We start from the raw sequence: 20,347 nt of genomic DNA, 5'->3' as shown, positions 1-20,347 counted from the left end.
GAAAGTGTGGAGCATGCTCAGATCTGCCCACAGGGGGTCATGGGTGCAAAAGCTGGGGACACTTCCTTCAGTTGCTTCCTTATTGGCTGGGACACAGGAAACTAGATTTATAAAGAACAGAATACAGATGACCTCCAAGGAAGACAGAAGGAATGTGGGTAGGATGCTGGTGACACTGGCTACAAGAAGCATGACTAGAAATGAGTGTAACATTGGGAGAGTGCTGGTTGCCTTAAATTCAACAGAAGACTGCACAGAATCCTCTTGCACATGCAGGTTATTGTCACCAGACAACAATGTTGAACTATGTCAGCTGAGCAACGTGGCCTGGTACATTTCATTTTTTCTTAGCCCTGGACTCATCTGTCACCCATCAGAAAGAGGAAAAAAATTGGTTTTAATCTAGTTAAGTCAATCATCAGACATCTCTAATGACACACGAATCCACTGGGATTTCTAAGTAGACAGCCTGGGTCCAGGTTCATATTCTGCTTCTTCCACATGTTGACATTCCTTATCACCATTTTAGAAGGTAACAAATTTATGTGCAGTGTCTGTTTGCTTTGATAACGACAGATATTTGATGGCATCTCAGAGCACCATGACTTCTTTTGCTCCCATCTGGGGCTCCCCTGTTCCTATCTGAGTGGATGACCAGGCAGGGTTCCCTGATTGTGGTTGGTGGCAATTTCACTCTTTCCTCACAACTTGCCTCTTTGTGTTTAAATCAACTTTAAACATCATTTAGGATAATCCCTGATACAGCTAGCTAATAGCTGTCAGTTTATGATTTGTTTTCTATTTCCCCTACCTGTTCTGTGTTTTCCTTTGACTCTTCCTTATTGACTTATTTTGGGTTAATTGAGGAGCTCCCTCCATTTTCACTGCTAGCTTGCTGGTCATATACTATTTCGTTCCTTTTGCTGCAAATGTGGAAATTGCACACATTTGGACTCATTGCAGTCTAATATAAATTGATACTGTATTTTCCCATGTATAAGATACACCCTTTTTCGATATTTTTGGGGTCTAAAAACTAGGTGCATCTTATACAGTGGTTGTGGCATTTCAAATGCCATAGATAGAACTGAGGACAAGGCAATATATGAAAACAGTGATTTGTCATTAGACACAGATGAGGACAAGCTAATGGATGGGAGTTTTGACAGTGATGTGGAGTTGTACGAATTTTATGATGAATAAAATTTGAGTTCAATAACTTTATGTAATACATTTTCTTTTCAAATTTCGGGCCCCAAAATTAAGGTGCATTTTATACATGGGAGCATCTTATACATGGGAAATATGAAATATTTTGCCATTTCCCACACAGTGCTTGGACCTTAAAACACTTCAGCTTGATTTACTACCATTTTACCTTTGTGTTAATGTCTCTGTCCATTTCATTTCTGTTATATTTTAGACATACAGACATGGCCCTCATTTTTTTATCCAATTAATATGACTTTGTATTTTCATAAATGTCTATGTGACATATAACTCACAAAACACCTTTGAATTCTCCATTTTATTTCTTAATTTAAATGGAAATATCAAGAATTTATCAAAAATTAAAAAGATTACTAAGTAAAAAGTGTTTTCTTAATTACTAATAAAATTTCCTTCAGCATGTCAGTTCCGGCACTTGTGACAAGTGGTAGCACCCTACGTACCTAAGTACCTACTTCACCTCTATTGCAAGCGGGTTGGTATTAACACTAATCAGATATGGTTGTTGTTTTGATTCAATTGGCTGACACGAATAGAGCTCCTGGGAGCACGTGGCACAGACATAGCAGATGCTCCTGGGCTGTGTTTGCCCTTCTCTTTTGCCAGAATCCCAGGCATGCAGCTTCCTCCAAACACCATCCTGTTTTTCTAGGTTCATCTGATAGCAGGTCGGCTTCCTGATGGAATATGAACAACATGGCATCAGGGTCATTGTCTCATTCTGTTTTGCACTTACCATTAGAATTTAGTAAGAGGCCTGGTATTTAATGAACAGTGATGGATGTTTTCAGAATAGCTGAATAAATGAATGAATGAATGAACCAATGTTCAACACTCCATTATGCCAGTTTATGGAGAACTGTGGTCCCCCTATAGGCACATACTTGGTCTCCTGTTAACTTTGTGCCTATTTTTCCTTGGAGCAGGCTGGGGTCAGTTGTGGTGAGAGTCATTCTATCTTTATCAGGATACAGTCCTGGACCACCTGCTGCTTCCTCAGGGGAAGTTCCTAATAGCCCCCAAAGTGATGTGTGCTTGGGTGGGCCCAGGAGATGGACTCCTGGCCCTGTGAACCTGGGAACAAAGCCCAGCTTCCCCTCTGCCCTACTCTCTCACCGTTTTGTACATACACACCACACACACCACACACCACACACATACATACACACACACACATACCACACACCACACACCACATGCACCACCACCACCACCACCACACACATACACACAAGAGAGAGAAAAAATGTGGAAGATAGAGAAAATGTTTCCTTCAAAAAATGTTTATCAACACTGAATACCACAATACATGTTAAATCTACAATACCTGACAAACATGGTGTTTTCTACAGTACATTAACATTTAGAATACTCTAGGATGAATATAAATGTTCAAAGATTGCCCTTCTGTAATACTTATTCCTCCAAACAGATTGCATATTTTCCTGTAAGAGAATGGAAGTACCACTCTAACTAAAATAAGTACATACTGAAATAAGTATAAAACTGTATGCTATTGTGTGCTGAATTTATTGAACTTAGAAACCAAAAATACATGAGAAGCTCCTATCAGTTTTTGCCTTTTACCTATAGTTTTCTAATAGATGACATTTTGCCAAAGCTAATATTTCTGATTCTGTCTTTATAATAGTTTAGAATCACTTAAGGCGATTGACTATTCATCATAGAAGAAATGAAATAGTTGAAAATATCTATCTTATTTAGGAAGTGTGGAATATTGGTTGACTTTCTAAAGAACAATAAAGCTTGTACATCATCTCTCATATGAGCAAGCTGGCAAAAATGAGTGTTTTCTATCTTAAACTGACCACGGGTTTCTGGCATTCTAAAATTATTTCTGCTTTACCCTCTAAAATCAAAATGGATAAATAATATCCTTGGGGAAATAACTCTGCCTTCCTTTTTTTTTTCTTCTGTACACTGAAGCACATATGGTTAGAACTCAATAAAGAAAATAACACACTCTGACCTTAGAAAACTTTATCTTTTTTCAATATTTTAGTTCTAGAATCAGTGTTTTTAACTTGCTGGAAATAGCCCTCAAATTGGCCTTACTACAACTCAGGGATGATTTCAAATATTACTTGGATGTTCCCTTAGTTATTTGCAATGTCGCTCTTCCCTCCACACTGTGTCTCAGGAGCGGCTGCTGCTGTCCCTGCTGCCAGCGCACATAGCCATGGAGATGAAAGCCGAGATCATCCAGAGGCTGCAGGGCCCCAAAGCTGGCCAGATGGAAAATTCTAACAACTTTCACAACCTGTATGTCAAGCGACACACCAACGTCAGGTACGCTGCTCTGCACTTCCCGGGGCAAGTCTAGGGAGCCTCTTCTCTGGAGGGGGGATGTTTTTAACAGGAAGCCCACATCTTACAATGGCCTGTCTCCTGAGTAATAGTTAAACCTTTGCACATAGTTACAACTTCACCCACCTGTGTGCTGCCTTGTGAGGCCTTCATGGTAACAAAACAGGATCCTACCCTTTATTGAGTTGTCCCTCATAGCCTGATTTTTAGGGCATAAAACAGGGAGAGGTGGAAAGTGGGGTCTTTATTCTGGGAACTCCATGGTCCTATCTCAAGGTCCTTAGAGCCCAAAACACTCAGCTTTGCAGTAAGGTAGGAGGGAGGGTCAGTGGGCTCTCAGGACCGGACCGTTTCTCAAGATGAGCTTAGTAGGCAGGCCTCGGAGAAGCCCACATGTTCTAGGGAATCTGGATGTTCCACTGTTCATCAGGGATGAGGGGTTTCCTGGGCATGCCCAACCAGTGGCCCACATTACAGAGGACTGATCATGCATTTTAATTAATTTATAGTCAAAGTTATGACTTGTCAAAGTTTGGTACAGTCAGATCTCCTTCTCAGGGAGCCATTCATGTTGTCAGCCTGAGTGTGTGGTCAGGAAGGAGAAAGGTGTGGGGCATCATACATGTATCTGGCTCATTCATTATGTTTTTATGTTAATACTTTAGCTATAGGAGTTACCTACCCACTGCCCATCAATAGTTCGATAACAACTACAAACAACTAAAATTTGTTGAGCATCAACTAGAATTGGAATCGACTTGTTCTCCCCCAAGTCTAGACTCTTTCCAATGCATGATGCTGCCTTCTGGTCTGGTTGCTTCAGGTCAAGGATTTTGAAGTTTATTAAGAAGCAAATTCAGTCTCTGGTCAGTTGGCTCAATGGATAGAGCATTGCCCTGGTGTGTAGACATCCCGGGTTTGATCCCCGGTCATTGCGGCACACATGAGAAGGAAACATCTCTTTTCTTCCCCTCCATCTCTCCTTCTCTCTCTCTTCCCCTCTCGCAGCCAGCGGCTCTATTGGTTCAAGCATCAGCCCCGGGTACTGAGGATAGCTCAGTTGATTCGAACATCAGCCCCAGATCAGGCTTGCTGGGTATATCCTGGTAGGGGTGATTGTGAGAGTCTGTCTCTCTATTTCCCCTCTTCTCACTTAAAACAAACAAACAAACAAATTTAATTGCAAAACTAATGCATTGCTAAAACAAATTTTATTTTGACACCAGATTTAGAAAAGATGCATAGAGATAGTGATATACATGACCCAAGCATACATAGAGCTTATGTACAATAAGAAATGCTTATTGAGAAGAAGATAATAGAAAAAAATGTTTGCATGTTAAATGAACTGTGAAATTTATCTACCTTTGGATAAATAAAGACTCAGGAGTAAAATTATTTTAAAAATTTTCACTATTTTGGGGATAAAAATTAAAGAACATTTGCATATGTTAGGGAGTAAAATTATTTAAAACGTTGGCTTGTCCTCAGGTTTTTAAGTGTTTTACCTACATAACTAAAGAAAAAACATTCACAGTATCTGACAAGTTATATTATACTAGAAATAACCTTTTCCAACCTTTCACCGTCTGAGAATCAGCAATGCCTTTCCTATTTTAGGAAATATATTAACGTCATATAGTGGGCATTCAAAATATGTGAAGATAACATGCAACTCTATCTACCCAGGATCACAAAATATCTGCAAGAAGCTATGACCCAAAGCAGGAACAAACAGACCTATAAAAATGACTGAAGACACCACCAACTTAAGGCATCTCTTGCTATTAGATATCAATTTCTGTGTAATGAATTATCTCAAAATGTAGTGGCTTAAAACAATAAATAGTATCTCCTAGTTTCTGTGGGTGGGAGTTTGGGAACAGCTTAGCTGGGTTGTCATTAGTTGGTCATTTCTGTGTTATCTTGTTGTTTTCATGGGTGAGTTCCATCAGTGTGGGAGGGGATAATACAGGGTGTAGTGAGTAGAGGCGAGGATCCTTGGGGCCTTCTTTGAAGCTGACTGCCATTCTACAAGATTGATGAAGCAGCTTCAATGGCCTTAATTTCCCTTACACATTGTCTAGAGTATGTTTACAGTATTGAATAAATTTAACTTCATAAAATATATTTGGAAACCTAAAATAACTTAAGTGCTTAAAATTTAAAAACATAAAACATTAAATAACATGAAATAGCAATTAATTTTGAAAGAAATATGAAGACATGTGGCTTTTTCATCCTGTGACAGGACAAGTACAAGGCAAGAAGCAGCCACAATGCCTGGGCAGCACAGATAGTCTAGTCCAGGGGTAGTTGACCTTTTTATACCTGCTGTCCACTTTTGTATCTCTGTTAGTAGTAAAATTTTCTAACCACCCACTGGTTTCACAGTAATGGTGATTTATAAAGTAGGGAAGTAACTTTACTTTATAAAATTTATAAAGCAGAGTTACAGCAAGTTAAAGCATATAATAATAATTACTTACCAAGTACTTTATGCCAAATTTTTGCTAAGTTTGGCAGGATAAATCTTTATAAAACAACTTACTATAGTTAAATCTTTTTATTTATACTTTGGTTGCTCTGCTACCGCCCACCACGAAAGCTGGAACACCCACTAGGGGGCGGTAGGGACCAGGTTGACTACCACTGGTAGTCAATACCTGATTTTTATTTTTTATTTTTTGTGACGGAGACAGAGAGAGAGATAGAGAGAGGGACAGACAGATAGGAAGGGAAAGAGATGAGAAGCATCAATTCTTCATTGCGGCTCCTTAGTTGTACATCGATTGCTTTCTCATATGTGCCTTGACCAGGGGGCTACAGCAGAGCAAGTGACCCCTTGCTCAAGCCAGTGACTTTGGCCTCAAGCCAGTGATCTTTGGGCTTGAGCCAGTGACTATAAGGTCATGTCTAAGATCCCACGCTTAAGCCAGTAACCCTGCACTCAAGCTGGTGAGTCCATGCTTAAGCTGGATGAGCCCGCGCTCAAGCTGATGACTTCAGGGTTTCAGACCTGGGTCCTCTGCATCCCAGTTCGATGCCCTATTCACTACGCCACCACCTGGTCAGGCCTGAGTGTTTTTTTTTAAGTGAGAGTTATTAGGTTTGTAGATAGTACCCAAAAGATCATTTGCAAACTTTTAGTTCTGCTTTGATCATTCATTCAACAAAATGCTTATTCTCTATTAATAATGAATTTATATATAAATAATAATAACATAGCTCTTTACTATGTAATGAGTAACAATAATAATGAGAATGAGAAAAAGGAAAGGAGGGAGAGAAAAAAGGAATTTATAGCTGTAAAGGTAATAATTACCAGTTGCTTTCAGAATCTTCCTGATCTTTCTCTGAATTCTTCCTATGAGTGCTGAAACAGTAACAAACCCATCACATCTTTGAAAACAAACAGACAGGTCTCTTCATCCAACCAACACCTCCATCCAACTCTGAAATGACCTTTCTGCCTTTCATAGCTCAGATTCTACAGAGGTTTTCCACACTGACTAATCTTCCTTATTTTCTTGCCCTCCTCAAATTGCCGCTCTCTGGCTTTATTCCCCATGTCACAGAACTCATTCTTGCTGAAGTAACCAACTGTCTTGTTTCCAAATTTGTGTTTGACATACTTCTCTACCCTTATCTCAAAGATTGCTCATATTGTATGGCCCTTTGACCTTGCCCTTGCACTTACAGAAATCCCCATCTTCAGTTTCCTGACCTCTTGTCCCCTTTGTTTTCTTTCTACAGTCTCCTGGCTTGTTTTCTCTTCCTTAAATCTAGTCTCGGCTGTAAAATTGGAGTGTGTACAGGGCTTTCTCCTCGCTCTTTTCTGTTCTCTCCCACTCTCTCCCAGGATGTAATTACCATCCACATTGTGCTAAGTCACAGAACACAACCATAGTAACCATGGTTTTCCACACTCATCTACGTGATGGGTCTAGCTTTTGGGTGGTATCCTGCAGATACCACTGTCAAACTCAACACAACCAAAACTGAATTCACCATCTTCCCCTGCAATCTTGTTTTTATTTGTTCTATTGCCATGGGCATCCCATGAAGGGAGGCTGCACTGTCATTACTTAAAGGGTGACTTTCCTGGACCCATCATTTAATCATTTAGTCACCACCCCCTGCCAAACCCTCTACATACACACACACACACACACACACACACACGCACACACGCACTGTTGTCTCAGCCTGGTGGTTTCTTTTATAGAACTTATTATCATCGTAATTGGATGTTTTTGGTGTCTTTGTTTAATTCATGACCCAACTGAACTCTAAGCTTTAGGAAGATGTACCCTCTGCTTCATCCTGGCATGTAGTAAGTGATCCTGAGTCTTTTATTAAGTAGACTTTCTTTTAAGAAGATTATTATTCTAGTATTTTTATAATTAATAAAAACAAGACATGGCTTTTATTATTTTGCTGCTTCTACTTTAGAACTTCTTATAATACAAATTCAGGTAACAAGAAGAAACATAGTCATTTAATATCAGGATTATGACAGTGTAAGGAACTGTCAAGATAAATACCACATGAACCAGAGAGAGGGGCCAGCCCCGAAAGAGAAAAGTGATCAGTAAAAATATACTAGAATGACAAAAGTATATCACATGACTTATTTTCTCTTATTTTAAATATAAATTTAACATAAAAATTTTAATGGCAATGTTTAGCAAAATGTTTATATACTCCCTTTCCAGGGAGATGGCATTTTTCTTATGAAAATAGAAATATAAAGTGTAAAAAAATTATACTTTTAATAGAAAATAACTACCTTCTTAATGAGTATAAACTTGCAGACCCTGCCCCCCTCTGTTCACTCCACAGTATCCTATATGCTGACATTGTTGGGTTCACCCGGCTGGCCAGTGACTGCTCCCCAGGAGAACTGGTCCACATGCTCAACGAACTTTTTGGAAAGTTTGATCAAATTGCAAAGGTGAGTATTAACGATTACCTTTCATTCTGAAGATGTATAAATTTTGGCTTATGTTTTCTCTGACCCCTTATCAACTTTTTACTTTTTTATAAAAAGCATCCTTTAGGAATGTGGTTTGTAAATTGGTTGGATTTATTTGTCATTTAGCCCTGATAAGTCTCAAACCTAAATCAGGGTTGAGAAATGCCACAGCATACAATGAGCATGTTTTCATCAAGTTTTAAAACTTCTGCTTATATATACTTCAGCACACATGTAATAAAAAATATCTTTTAAGTGATAAGATTTAATTTGCACATCTCTATGCATTGTGCTGTTTTAAGGTCCTTTTTTAGGCATTTTGATGTCCAGGAGTTGGAAACATGGTTTCTTTTCATCCAGTTATAACTATCATGTTGTATCTATTGTGATTTCATATCATTAAGAAGCATCCTAGAAGAACCCCTAAAGTAGGCTACATGCCTTCTCCCTTAGCCCTTTATTTACTCTTATCTCACTTGATCCATTGACCTTTGCATCACTGAAGAAAAAACTAGGTTCAGTATTTGCCATTTACATATTTTATAGGAAATTTCACAAACAGGAAATAATGGCAAGTGATCTAAAACCATACTAGACCTTATTTATTTATTGGAACTGTTAGGGTTTCTGGTGAGAATGTTGATTTAAAATAATTCTTCCTTGTTAGCCTTTTACTTCTTATAAAACATTTCCCATTAACCTAATTCTTTCATTTGAATTGTGGCCAATAAAAAAATACTTCATTATACTTATTAAAATGAGCTATTTATATGTAGAAGAGTTGGGCCCAAATTTAGTTACCAAAGGATTCATTTCACTTTTAAACAATAATACAGAACGTTCAAACCAAGCCTCTTAGGAATAAATCTGGCTTGCAGATGTTTTCAGAGACTCTCCAGTCAAGTTCCCCATGAAGTACCTATGTTGCCTGACCATGACAGCTCGGAAGTCAGTGAGAATATAGCTCTGATTCTTTCCTTTAACAAACCGAACGAAGAGGTTGAATTTTCTGAGTGCTCATTTTTTTTAGAAAAATCATGGTTGAAATATAATGTGCTGGAAATTTGAATTAGTAAAAGGTCATTTTTGTTGGACTCCCAAGTCACATTATAAAGAAACAGGCCAATCCAGGCAGATGGCCACAGAGCGCCCATGTTCACGTCACATTCTCCCTGTGTGCAAGTCTCACTGTCCAGACTTTCCTTTTTTATAAGGACACCAGTCATATTAAATTAGTGGACCCCCTGCTCCAATATGACTCATATTAACTAATTATATCTGCAATGAACCTATTGCCACATCAGATTGCCTTTACAGGTCCCAGGGGTTAAGCTCTTCAACATATGAATTTAGGAAAACCCATCTCGTTTCTGTAACAGAAATCCTCATTATAACTTCCTAGTTCTCTCTGATCATAACAAAAGGATGTCCTGGCAATATCAGAGTCCAGCCCAAGATTGTTGGTCACAGAGACAGCATATTTTGGGCATCAGTTCTTGCCTCCTATTTAAATAACATGGAGTTGGGAAATGTCGTAAGCAAACAGATAAATCAGTCTCTTGAGTGAATACTGTGCAAAGCACATAACTTTAGGCTGAGGAATGTGAAATCATTGTTCATTTACTGTTTTTTTTTTATTTTGTAACTACTTTATTGAGGTATAATTGGTATATAAAAAGCTGTATTTATCTACTACATACAACTTAATGAGTCTAGAGGTAAGGTTATACCCATGAAACCATTACCACAATCTATGCCATAACCATCACCTACAAAAGTTTTCTTGTACCATCTTTATTTAATATTACTATTTTGTGATTAAAACACTCAACATGAAGTCTTTTCCAGCACATTTTTCAGTATATAATGCAGTATTGTTAACTGTAAACACTATGCTGTACAGCAGGTCTGTAGGATTTATTCATCTTGTATAACTGAAACTTTGTACCTTTTGACTATTGCCTGACCATTTCCTCCTCCCCCTAGACCTGGCAACTACTATTGTACTCTATGCTCCTATTTTAAATTAATCACATAAGTAGTTTCATGTAGTATTTGAGTTTCCACATAGGACTTATTTTACTTAGCATAGACAATTCAACAGCTCATTAAAACAGATCAGGTACCATCACCAAGTGGGATTTACCCCTGTAATACAAGAATGGTTCAACATCTTCAAATCAATGTGATATACCTCATTAACCAAATGAAGATAAAAATTACATGATTATCTCAGTAGAGGCAAAAAAAGACTTTTGACCAAATTAATCACGTTTTCATGATAAAAACTCTCAAATAATAAGGTATAGAAGGAATTTTTCTCAACACAATAAAGTCATATATAAAAAATTATAGCTAATATTATACCCAATAGTGGAAAACCAAAAATTTTCCCTGTGAGACTGGGAACAAGACAGTTATAACTATGCTCACAAATTCTGTTCAACATAGTGCTGCATAGTATTGGAAGTCCTAGACAAAGCAATTAGACAAGAAAAATAAGTAAAAGATATAAAAATCAGAAAGACAGAGCTAAAATGAACTGTTTGCAGATGACATGATGATATATGTTAAAAACCCTGACAAATCTACAAAATCTATTAGAACAAATAAATGAATCCAGTAAAGTTGCAGGATGCAAAATCAACCTACAAAAATCAGTTGCATATCTATATACTAACAATAAAATATCTGAAAAGGAAATCAAGAAAACAATTTTATTTACATTAGAATAAAAAAGAATGAAATATTTATGAACAAACTTACCCAAGTAGGTGAATGACTTCTACACTAGAAACTATAAATCATTGATGAGAGAGATCTAAAAAGACACAAATACCTAGAAAAACATCCCGTGTTAATTGGTTGGAAGAAGTAATATTGTTAAAATATAAATGCCACCCACATATTCAATGCAACCCATATAAAAATCTCAATATCATTTTTATAAAAATAGAAACACAATCTTAACATTCATAAAGAACCACAAAAGACCCCAAATAACCAAAGTAATTTTGAGCAAGAAAAACAGCTGAAGGCAGCTCAAAATATGTCTAATTTTTTTTGTTAACTGGTTAACCTAATGTCAGAATAATTTTAAATTACTTGACAATAACAAATGAAGCCACTTTATATGTAACAGAAGCTACATGTTTGCAGATAAGAAACCTTTAAATAAATAAAGGAGACCATGAGCATAGTCAGGAATAACAGATTCTAATTCCAGTGGCGTTCTTGTCATCATTTTCTGCCCTAGGAGAGTCTGCTCTGCATAGAATGTTTTATTTCACTATCAATAGTTGGGAATGTTCAGACTAAGGAGAATGATCTTGTCTGCATACTCCTGTGCTAGTGTTAAATAGAAATCATTCCAGAATATTCTCTGTTTTCCCTCTCATCCCCTTTTCCTTATTCTCCTACTTTGGCAAATGGCCATGTGGGTGAGGGTGCTCATTCTTGGTGGGTAGTGAAGGGAAACCCAACTTGTACTAATTTTTCTCCCTACCAATGCCATGCCACGAAACCTGTGTCAGAAGAACTAGTGCTGATGATATTCTGAAATTTAAATGATCACGTAAGTGCTAATGCAATGGGAATTTTGTGATTTTTTTTCTTCCAGGAGAATGAATGTATGAGAATAAAAATTTTAGGAGACTGCTATTACTGTGTGTCTGGACTCCCAATATCTCTGCCTAACCACGCCAAGAATTGTGTGAAAATGGGACTGGATATGTGTGAAGCCATAAAGTAAGTATAATGCTTATATTAAGATGTTCTTTAACAGTTTAATAATTTTTAGTTGCAGTTCTCACTTGCCACTATTCCCATGAATCTTTCTACTGGCATTATATTTAAATACATTAAATATAAATGTGCAGACACCCATTTATTGGCATGTGAGTAACTCAATCTAAAGTAAGACATCTCTATGTGTGTTATATTATTATTAGCCTTAGATTTTCAGCAAAGCTGAGTTAGAAATCAATGCAAAAGAACAGTTTGGGTTTTTTCAAAAGTGAATTTTGAAAATTTCAATGTCTTCTCTGATTTTAAGGAAAATGTCTACATTTTTAGGATATCTCATGATTTCTGACAGATAATATGGCTACACACACATTATAAGAAAGAAAGTAGTTTTATCACCAAGTAGCAATTAATATAAAAACATAGCCCAAAATTACTTCATCTAGTCATGTTTGCCTATTTTAGTCAAGTGATTTTACCTTGTCCTTTACATATTTTTGGTCTAAGCAAGATAAGAATTAAGTGGTCAGTGTTCTATTTCCTTGTCAAAGTGTGGAGTAGATGGAGCTTTAAGTGGGAAAGCAAGAAATCAAGCTGTCACTGTGTTCAGCTCCTGTGTTTGTTGGCCATGTGCTCAAATGGACTAAAAGGTGGTGACCAGGGAAGAATAATGAAGCCCCACAGTTTCAGCTGAGTCCAGGAGACCTAAGTGCTCCAGGTCCACTGGCCCGGTAGCAGTTGCCATAGGCCACTGTGGAGATGCAGGAAAGGGGGGCAAAAGAATAAAGTGAAATCAAACAAATAATCAAGATGAGGTAGGGGCAGTGGGTTAGTCAGTGTGGCCTCGGCGACCCATGCACAACTGTGTGGTGTGGAAAATACTGTGCCCTCCTTGCTTCCTCCCATAAAAATCATGTGTCTTCTCTGATACCTGAAAAATATTTTGTACTTATTTCAAAAGTAATTAACCATTCCCAACACTATGGGTCTAGAGGTAAGTGACTGTAATCGGTAGAACTAATAGGTTTTCTCAAATTTATAACCCACCCCAGGAGGCAACCTCAGTGTTGGTTTCACCATTTCATGAGGTGAAATGGGTTCTGTTGGAGGAAAGCGTATTCTCTTGATTTTTTAAGTAGATATGGGAATAATTTTTATAAAGGAGAGGTTTTCTTATGATGTATATCAAAAACATTTGGTTTAAATAGATCACCCTATTACGAAGATTGATTTCTGATTTTGAATCAGGTGTTTTCCAGTTCTGTTTACCTTATTCCAACGTGTTGAGGAGCTTCTAGGAGAAAGATCCTTGATTCTGATCCATTGGCATGTCACCAATACATCAGTAATATCTTTTTTCTGTTACATTATTTTTTTTTGTGGTAAAATATGCATAACATAAATACTGTCCTTTTGAACCATTTTTCAATTCAGTGGTGTTAAGTACATTCCTAATGTGTGCAGTCATCACCACTATCTATTTCCAAAGCTCATTATTGTTCCAAATAGAAACTCCATACCCGTTAAGCAATAACTCCCCATTCCCCTCTCTTCCCAGCCCCTGGTAATCTCTGTTCTACTTTCTGTCTCTATGACTTTGTCTATTCTAGTTATTGTGGAATCATACATTATCATTCTGTCCTTTAGTGTGTGGTTTATTTTACATAGTATGTGGTCAGGGTTCATGCATTCTGTGGCATGTGTCAGTAATTCATTCCATTTTATGATGGAATAACTTTTCATTGTATGTATATATAACATCTGATTTATCCATTCATCATAGAGGCATCAGTAATATATTATGTGTCCAGAATCTCAGTAATGTTAGCAGAATTAAAGGAACTTTCTTGAATTCTTGCTTATAACTCAACGTATCTCCAAATCTTACTGGCCATGTGTCCCCATGATCTCCTCATTGATCATGGCCTGCACATTCTTCCTCTTTGTATATCACTCTTTTGGCTGATATACAGCTGACAAAGTGATCATTAATAGTTATTTGTTACACACCTCCCCTTCAATAAAGAGCAGGGCAAGAAAGGGCATCTCTTCAAATTTCAGGATTCTTTAGTCTTTCTCACATGCAAGGGCAAGCATTTCCTTCCCATTTATTAAACCGTAAGATGAGGATGAATAAAAGAATTTTAATTTGTTAAGATGGTGAGAAGAGAGCGTACACTGGGCACTTGGAATCTTGCCAGATTATCTCAGTATTTTGTTTTTTTTTTTTGTTTTTTCATAAGAAGCAACACCATGTGAACTTCGGCCATGTTTTCCTCCACATTTGACCTCCACACTTACCTAGCGCCTATCCCATGTTAGCTAAGGCACCAACCACAGGTTTGGAATGCTCCCAATGCTTAGAGAAAGGTGTTTTTTTTTTCCTTCTGTAATGAGGCTATAAAGTGTTCTTAATCTAGGAAGTAATATTCAAGACCCTGATGTTCTAAGTCACTAAGGTTCCTCTTAAACGAGAAAATTAGTCTACCATTGTTGTGAGCTTTACGTGGTTACTTCAACATTTTTCTATAGCTCACATGGATTGCAGCTACATGCATTAAAATATTTGTTCAGTGAATTCATTTCAACCCTTGGTCAACCCATTTATCTACAAAAGACACACAAGACATAAAGATGATTTTAAAGAGTCAAATCAGCCTGATCAGGCAGTGGCGCAAGCAGATAGAGCGTCGGACTGGGATGTGAAGGACCCAGGTCCAAGACCCTGAGGTTGCCAGCTTGAGCGCAGGCTCATCTGGTTTGAGCACGGCTCACCAGCTTGAGCCCAAGGTCGCTGGATCAAGCAAGGGGTCACTCGGTCTGCTGTAGCCCCCCGGTCAAGACATATATACAAAGCATTCAATGAGCAACTAAGGTGCCGCAGCAAGGGGTTGATGCTTCTCATCTCTTTCCCTTTCTGTCTGCCTGTCCCTATCTGTCCCTCTCTCTGACTATCTGTCTCTGTCACAAAATAAATAAATAAATAAATAAAATAAGAGTCAAATCATTAAGCGGTCAGTTCTGTCAAAATGGCCACTGCAGAGTGCCTCGTCCTTCCCTTTTATCCCTCTTGGCTCTCTGCAGACCATATTTTTGTACTGAAATGCCATGTGGTTGGATCTGTTCTCCTAACAACATGAAGTTTTAAGAACAATTATGGGTTTTACAACAAATTATTCGTTTCCCAAAGTCAGAAACAAAGTAAATCCATCCAAAATGATCTAAGTCAAATAATAAACTTGTATCAAGTGTCTACATTGCCCCGGGCCCTGAACCCACTGATGGGTACACAAGCTACATGGACAAGGTCATTGTGTGCACAGGCTGTCACTCTGAGAGCAGATGTGGACACAAACAGGAGTGCTAACTGCACTCAGGGAGGATGGAGTACCTAGGAGGGGTTCCCACATCACCCTAGAAGGAGAGACCAGAAAGCCTTCCTGGATGAGGGCAAGGGCATGGCTCAGCCACAGATGGAAGGACAATGCAAACTGGCCTTGTGACACCCACACCCTGCCAGGAAAAGGAGCCTCAGGGGTGTGGGGAACAGAGAGAGGAACCAATATGAGTAAAGGCCCAGAGTGAGGATCAGACGGGGCCTGAGCAGCCGTAGCACTCATTGCCGGTGGAGGGCAGTGTTGGGGCAGGTCTCCTATGTCATGTAGATGTTCTGACTCATCCTGTGGACAAGAGTGAAGGGTTTGGATGACCTGCCTAGTGCAAGATAGGTGGTTGACTTTTGGGGAAAAAACCATAAGAGGAAGATAAAGAGAAAGGAAGAGAAGGGAAAAGAAGACAAGGGAAGGGAAGGGAATGGCTTTCTATATTCTTTTCTCAAGAGGCCATTTATTTTGACATTGTAGGTCTGTCTCTTTTTATCATTTTTAGCATGTTCAAGTGATATCATTTTATCATTTAAACATGACATCTATGCCTGTCATTGTGAGCCATTTAGTTTCATTAAGTGCAGCCCACACCTGGTAACCCTTCCTCCTTGCTGTGATGCAGTCAGTGGTACTGTTTCCCTTCATGGAGCCTCTGGGGTGATTCTCTCTGAGTGACTAGTGACACCTTCCTGTCTACTTCTTTTATAATAACATTTTAATTGATAAATGTATTTAGCTAGCAGAAATATATAAGCATTGCCAAGCATTGTCATTTTCCCTTAAAGGAAGTTCTTCATTTGTTTCTGTTAATGAGTTGGAGACAGGTTTTTTGTTTTTTTGTTTGTTTTGTTTTAGTGGGGGGGGGGCTGACAGGGACAGACAGGCTAGAAGGAAGAGAGATGAGAAGCATCAATTTTTCATCACAGCATCTTAGTTGTTCATGGATTACTTTCCCATATGTGCCTTGATGAATGGGCTTCAGCAGAGTGAGTGACCCCTTGCTCAAGCCAGCAACCATGGTGTCATGTCTATGATCCCACACTCAAGCCAGAAACCCTACACTCAAGCTGGTGAGCCCATGCTCACACCAGCAACCTGGGGGTTTCGAACCTAGGTCCTCAGTGTCTCAATCCGATGCTCTATTCACTGTGCCCCCACCTGGTCAGGCAGTCCTAAGGTAGTTTTAACAGCTGTTAGAGAGGAGGGGGATGAGGGACTAGTCCCAAGGTGAAGGGATTAAGAAACAACAAAAATAAAAAATACCCTCATAGACACAGACAAAGTATAATGCCAGAGGGAAGGGGGATAGGAGAGGGAGAAGAGGGTAAAGGGGTGATGAAAGGGGACCTGACTAGGGCTGGTGAACATAGAATGCAATATACAGGTGATGTATTATAGAATTGTGTATCTGAAACCCTATATAATTTTATTAACCAATGTCACCCAATTAAAAAATAAAAAATAAATAAAAATTAAGACAGTAAAATTATTTTAATTATTTTTAATGACACCTTATGCATCATTACATCTTTTTTAAAATGTATTTTTTTTTCTTTTTTGTTAAAGAATGCACACAGTTGAACAGCTTTAATCTCATGTTTATTTTTCAACTTGCTGTTCAGGCTAGCATCATTATTAAGCTCATAAATAAGCTGTACTTTGTCTAAACTGGGACATCCATTAGGTTAAGCACTAGAATTGAAATGGCATCTGAGACCCCTTTTGAAAGTACAAGGCAATGAGCCCTGATTCTGGTATGAAAATTCAGAGTGGGTAGCAGCACATTATAGGTGTTTGCTATACCTCTATTGTAAAAGTAAGGCTATATGGCCCTGGCCAGACAGCTTGGTTGGTTAGAGCACTGCTCTGTAGCTCAAAGGTTTCTGGTTCGATCCCTGGTCATGGCACATACAGGGAGAGATCAATGTTCCTGTCTCTTTCTCTAAAAATCATTAAAAATAAAAAAATAAAAAGAAAGTAGGGCTATAGCCAAAATTCTGCCTAATTGCCGTGGTCTGGCCTGATGTGGCTTTTCCAGCCAGAGCATTGGAGCTTAGGTCTAGTCTGGGAATAACCAGGAAGAAATATCTTTTTCTTGGCTTAGGGCAGTAATTGTCTGCTACAGGAGAATTCATGATAATATTTCCAACAGTCTGAGGAATTTTGAATAATAAAATACCCTGAAAGTTGGCCAAGAGTTAAAGAAAGGAGAAGCTGTTCCCGGATGGTGATGTAAGTTTTCTTTTCTTCAGGAAAGTGAGGGACGCTACTGGAGTTGATATCAACATGCGCGTGGGAGTGCACTCCGGGAACGTCCTCTGTGGTGTGATTGGTCTGCAGAAGTGGCAGTATGATGTATGGTCACATGATGTTACCTTGGCCAATCACATGGAAGCTGGAGGGGTCCCAGGGTAAGGCTGGACACTGGAGTTCTCTCTTTAAGTTGGCTACATGGTTAGAAATGAGAGGTCAGCAGGTTAATAACTTACTGCTCAGTGTTGGATGATTTCTGTTATTCATGCCCTACAGTCTCTTACATTAATCAGATAAACATGACCTGTCAAGTCCCAATTCCACCACCCCTGTAATCAATGGTCAAAGACTAAGGATTTCAGATCCTAATTACAGGTTTTTACTTATTTGCAAATTTATGAATAGAGACATAAGTTGAAGATGTTTTATACTGCAGTGAACATATAGCATTTTTCTATTGTTGGTGACTTCTGAAACCGGTACTAATAAAATGAGAAAACTGTGGCACCCATCTCGGGTTAGAGCATATTTCAGACAAGAGAATTTCAATGTAAATGCTATAATTTGGAGAACTTTGAGACTAAATGTTGAGAAAGAAAACTCATCCTTTTATACAGATCAGTACACTTTCTAAAATGCGCTGTCATGCGTTTCAAAAATATCTTCATACACAAAAATTCTTTATGATCAAGCTTCATTTGCTGTTATTTCCTACACCCATGAAGCAGATTTCTCTGAGTGCAGACACTCTCCAAATAGGAGTAGCTCTGATCTCTAGAAGCATCTTTCTAAAGCTCTGGTTAATGGATTGTCAACCTTAATCACAGTCCATTTTACCAGGAACATACAGCCTATTCTTTTTTTGGGGGGGGGGGGGAATTATTTCTGCAATCACAAATAAACAGCAAATCTTCCTTCATAGATATGCTTATATATCTTGATTGTGGTTTTAAAATGGAATTTCAGACGGGTTCACATTTCCTCTGTCACCCTGGAGCACTTGAATGGCGCTTATAAAGTGGAGGAAGGAGACGGTGACATCAGGGATCCATATTTAAAGCAGCACCTGGTGAAAACCTACTTTGTAATCAACCCCAAGGTCGGTATTGTAAAGAGCCTATAATTAGCCTGTGACTGTTGTGATTAAAAAACAGAGGGGCAAATTACTGCCTAAATCATCCTTTTTAGTTGAGAATCAATATAGGTCTTTGTCTCCAAAATTTACTTTAAATGCATATGGCACTTTAATTACGGAACATGTTCTAAATAATGAATTTAAATGTATTTATTAAAGAAGTGATTGAAATACTTGCTCCCTATGACAAGGTTGTATGTGTTAGTCTATGTCAGTTCATGATGCTTCTGGGCCCAGCCTGGCAGATGGGAAATTAAAGAGAAATATTTTGCTTGGGCCATCAGAGGATAAAAATCTAAGGAGATGAAATAGAATGAGCATATAAGGAAAAGGAAACAAGTAATTTCTAAGAGATTAAGAACTATCACATGAACATTTGTGTGAGAACATGTGTACAGACATGTTTAACATCCATGTAATGAATCCTCTGTTTCCTGGAAGAGCAAGCAACCCACCGCGAAAGCTGGGACCAGGTTCTTCCTCTCTTCACACCACATGAGAGCCAGAATGAGGGTCTTAGAGCTCTCATCTGTTTTAGCCTTTCTCAAATTCCGGCCAAGCGAGTATTGTTCCTATTTAAAGATTAAGAATCCAAAACACTGAGGGGTTATGTAACTTATCCTAAATCACACAGCCATTAAATGGTGCAAATATGAGCAAGAAACACCCCAACACTGTCAAAACCAGCACCACAAAATCAACAGGGTCAAGTGTGTGGATGTCTACTACTGGCAGCCTCCCTCAAACCCCAGGTTTACCTTTGGAGGCAAACTTTAGTTCTCTTGACAGTTGATCCACGGACAGATGGGTGACAAGCAGGAAAAGCTGTGGGGTGATGGGGAGGGGGTGCTATGGGGAAAAGATTTTTTAAAATGAGTACAAAAAACATTGTGTTCAGGCAAAGAACACCAAAGCATGGATAGGCCAGGCTATTTTACATTAGAAAACAGCTCCAATCTCTATTCCCATCACTTTAGGAAGACTCACCCATCAAGAAAAAGTTGAAACATCCCAGCACATCTGTTTAAGAATTTACTTTATAGCCTGACCTGTGGTGGCGCAGTGGATAAAGCATCGATCTGGAAATGCTGAGGTCGCCAGTTCGAAACACTGGGCTTGCCTGATCAAGGCACATATGGGAGTTGATGCTTCCTGCTCCTCTCCCCTTCTCTTTCTCTCTCATTTCTAAAATGAATAAATAAAAAATGTATTTTAAAAAAAGGGTTACTTTATAAAAATGCTCATTTAAATGGCTATGTTTTTTCTGTGTATAAATTACAGGTAACTTTATTT

General features: G+C 38.5%; 1 protein-coding gene across 3 annotated transcripts in view; it reads left to right on the top strand.

Moving 5' to 3' along the window:
* ADCY2 (adenylate cyclase 2) overlaps positions 1-20,347 on the top strand; it is a 412,700-nt gene that overhangs the window by 288,936 nt on the left and 103,417 nt on the right. For all 3 annotated transcript variants that reach the window (XM_066374716.1, XM_066374707.1, XM_066374698.1), the window contains exons 5-9: positions 3,392-3,540; positions 8,404-8,515; positions 12,156-12,283; positions 17,919-18,077; positions 18,886-19,018. In XM_066374716.1, the coding sequence (XP_066230813.1) occupies positions 3,392-3,540; positions 8,404-8,515; positions 12,156-12,283; positions 17,919-18,077; positions 18,886-19,018 (681 nt within the window). The remainder of the gene's footprint in view (positions 1-3,391; positions 3,541-8,403; positions 8,516-12,155; positions 12,284-17,918; positions 18,078-18,885; positions 19,019-20,347) is intronic.

The sequence above is a fragment of the Saccopteryx leptura genome, chromosome 1 (genome assembly GCF_036850995.1).
Source record: "Saccopteryx leptura isolate mSacLep1 chromosome 1, mSacLep1_pri_phased_curated, whole genome shotgun sequence".
Taxonomy (NCBI): domain Eukaryota; kingdom Metazoa; phylum Chordata; class Mammalia; order Chiroptera; family Emballonuridae; genus Saccopteryx; species Saccopteryx leptura.
This window is presented reverse-complemented; position numbering and strand designations above follow the sequence as displayed.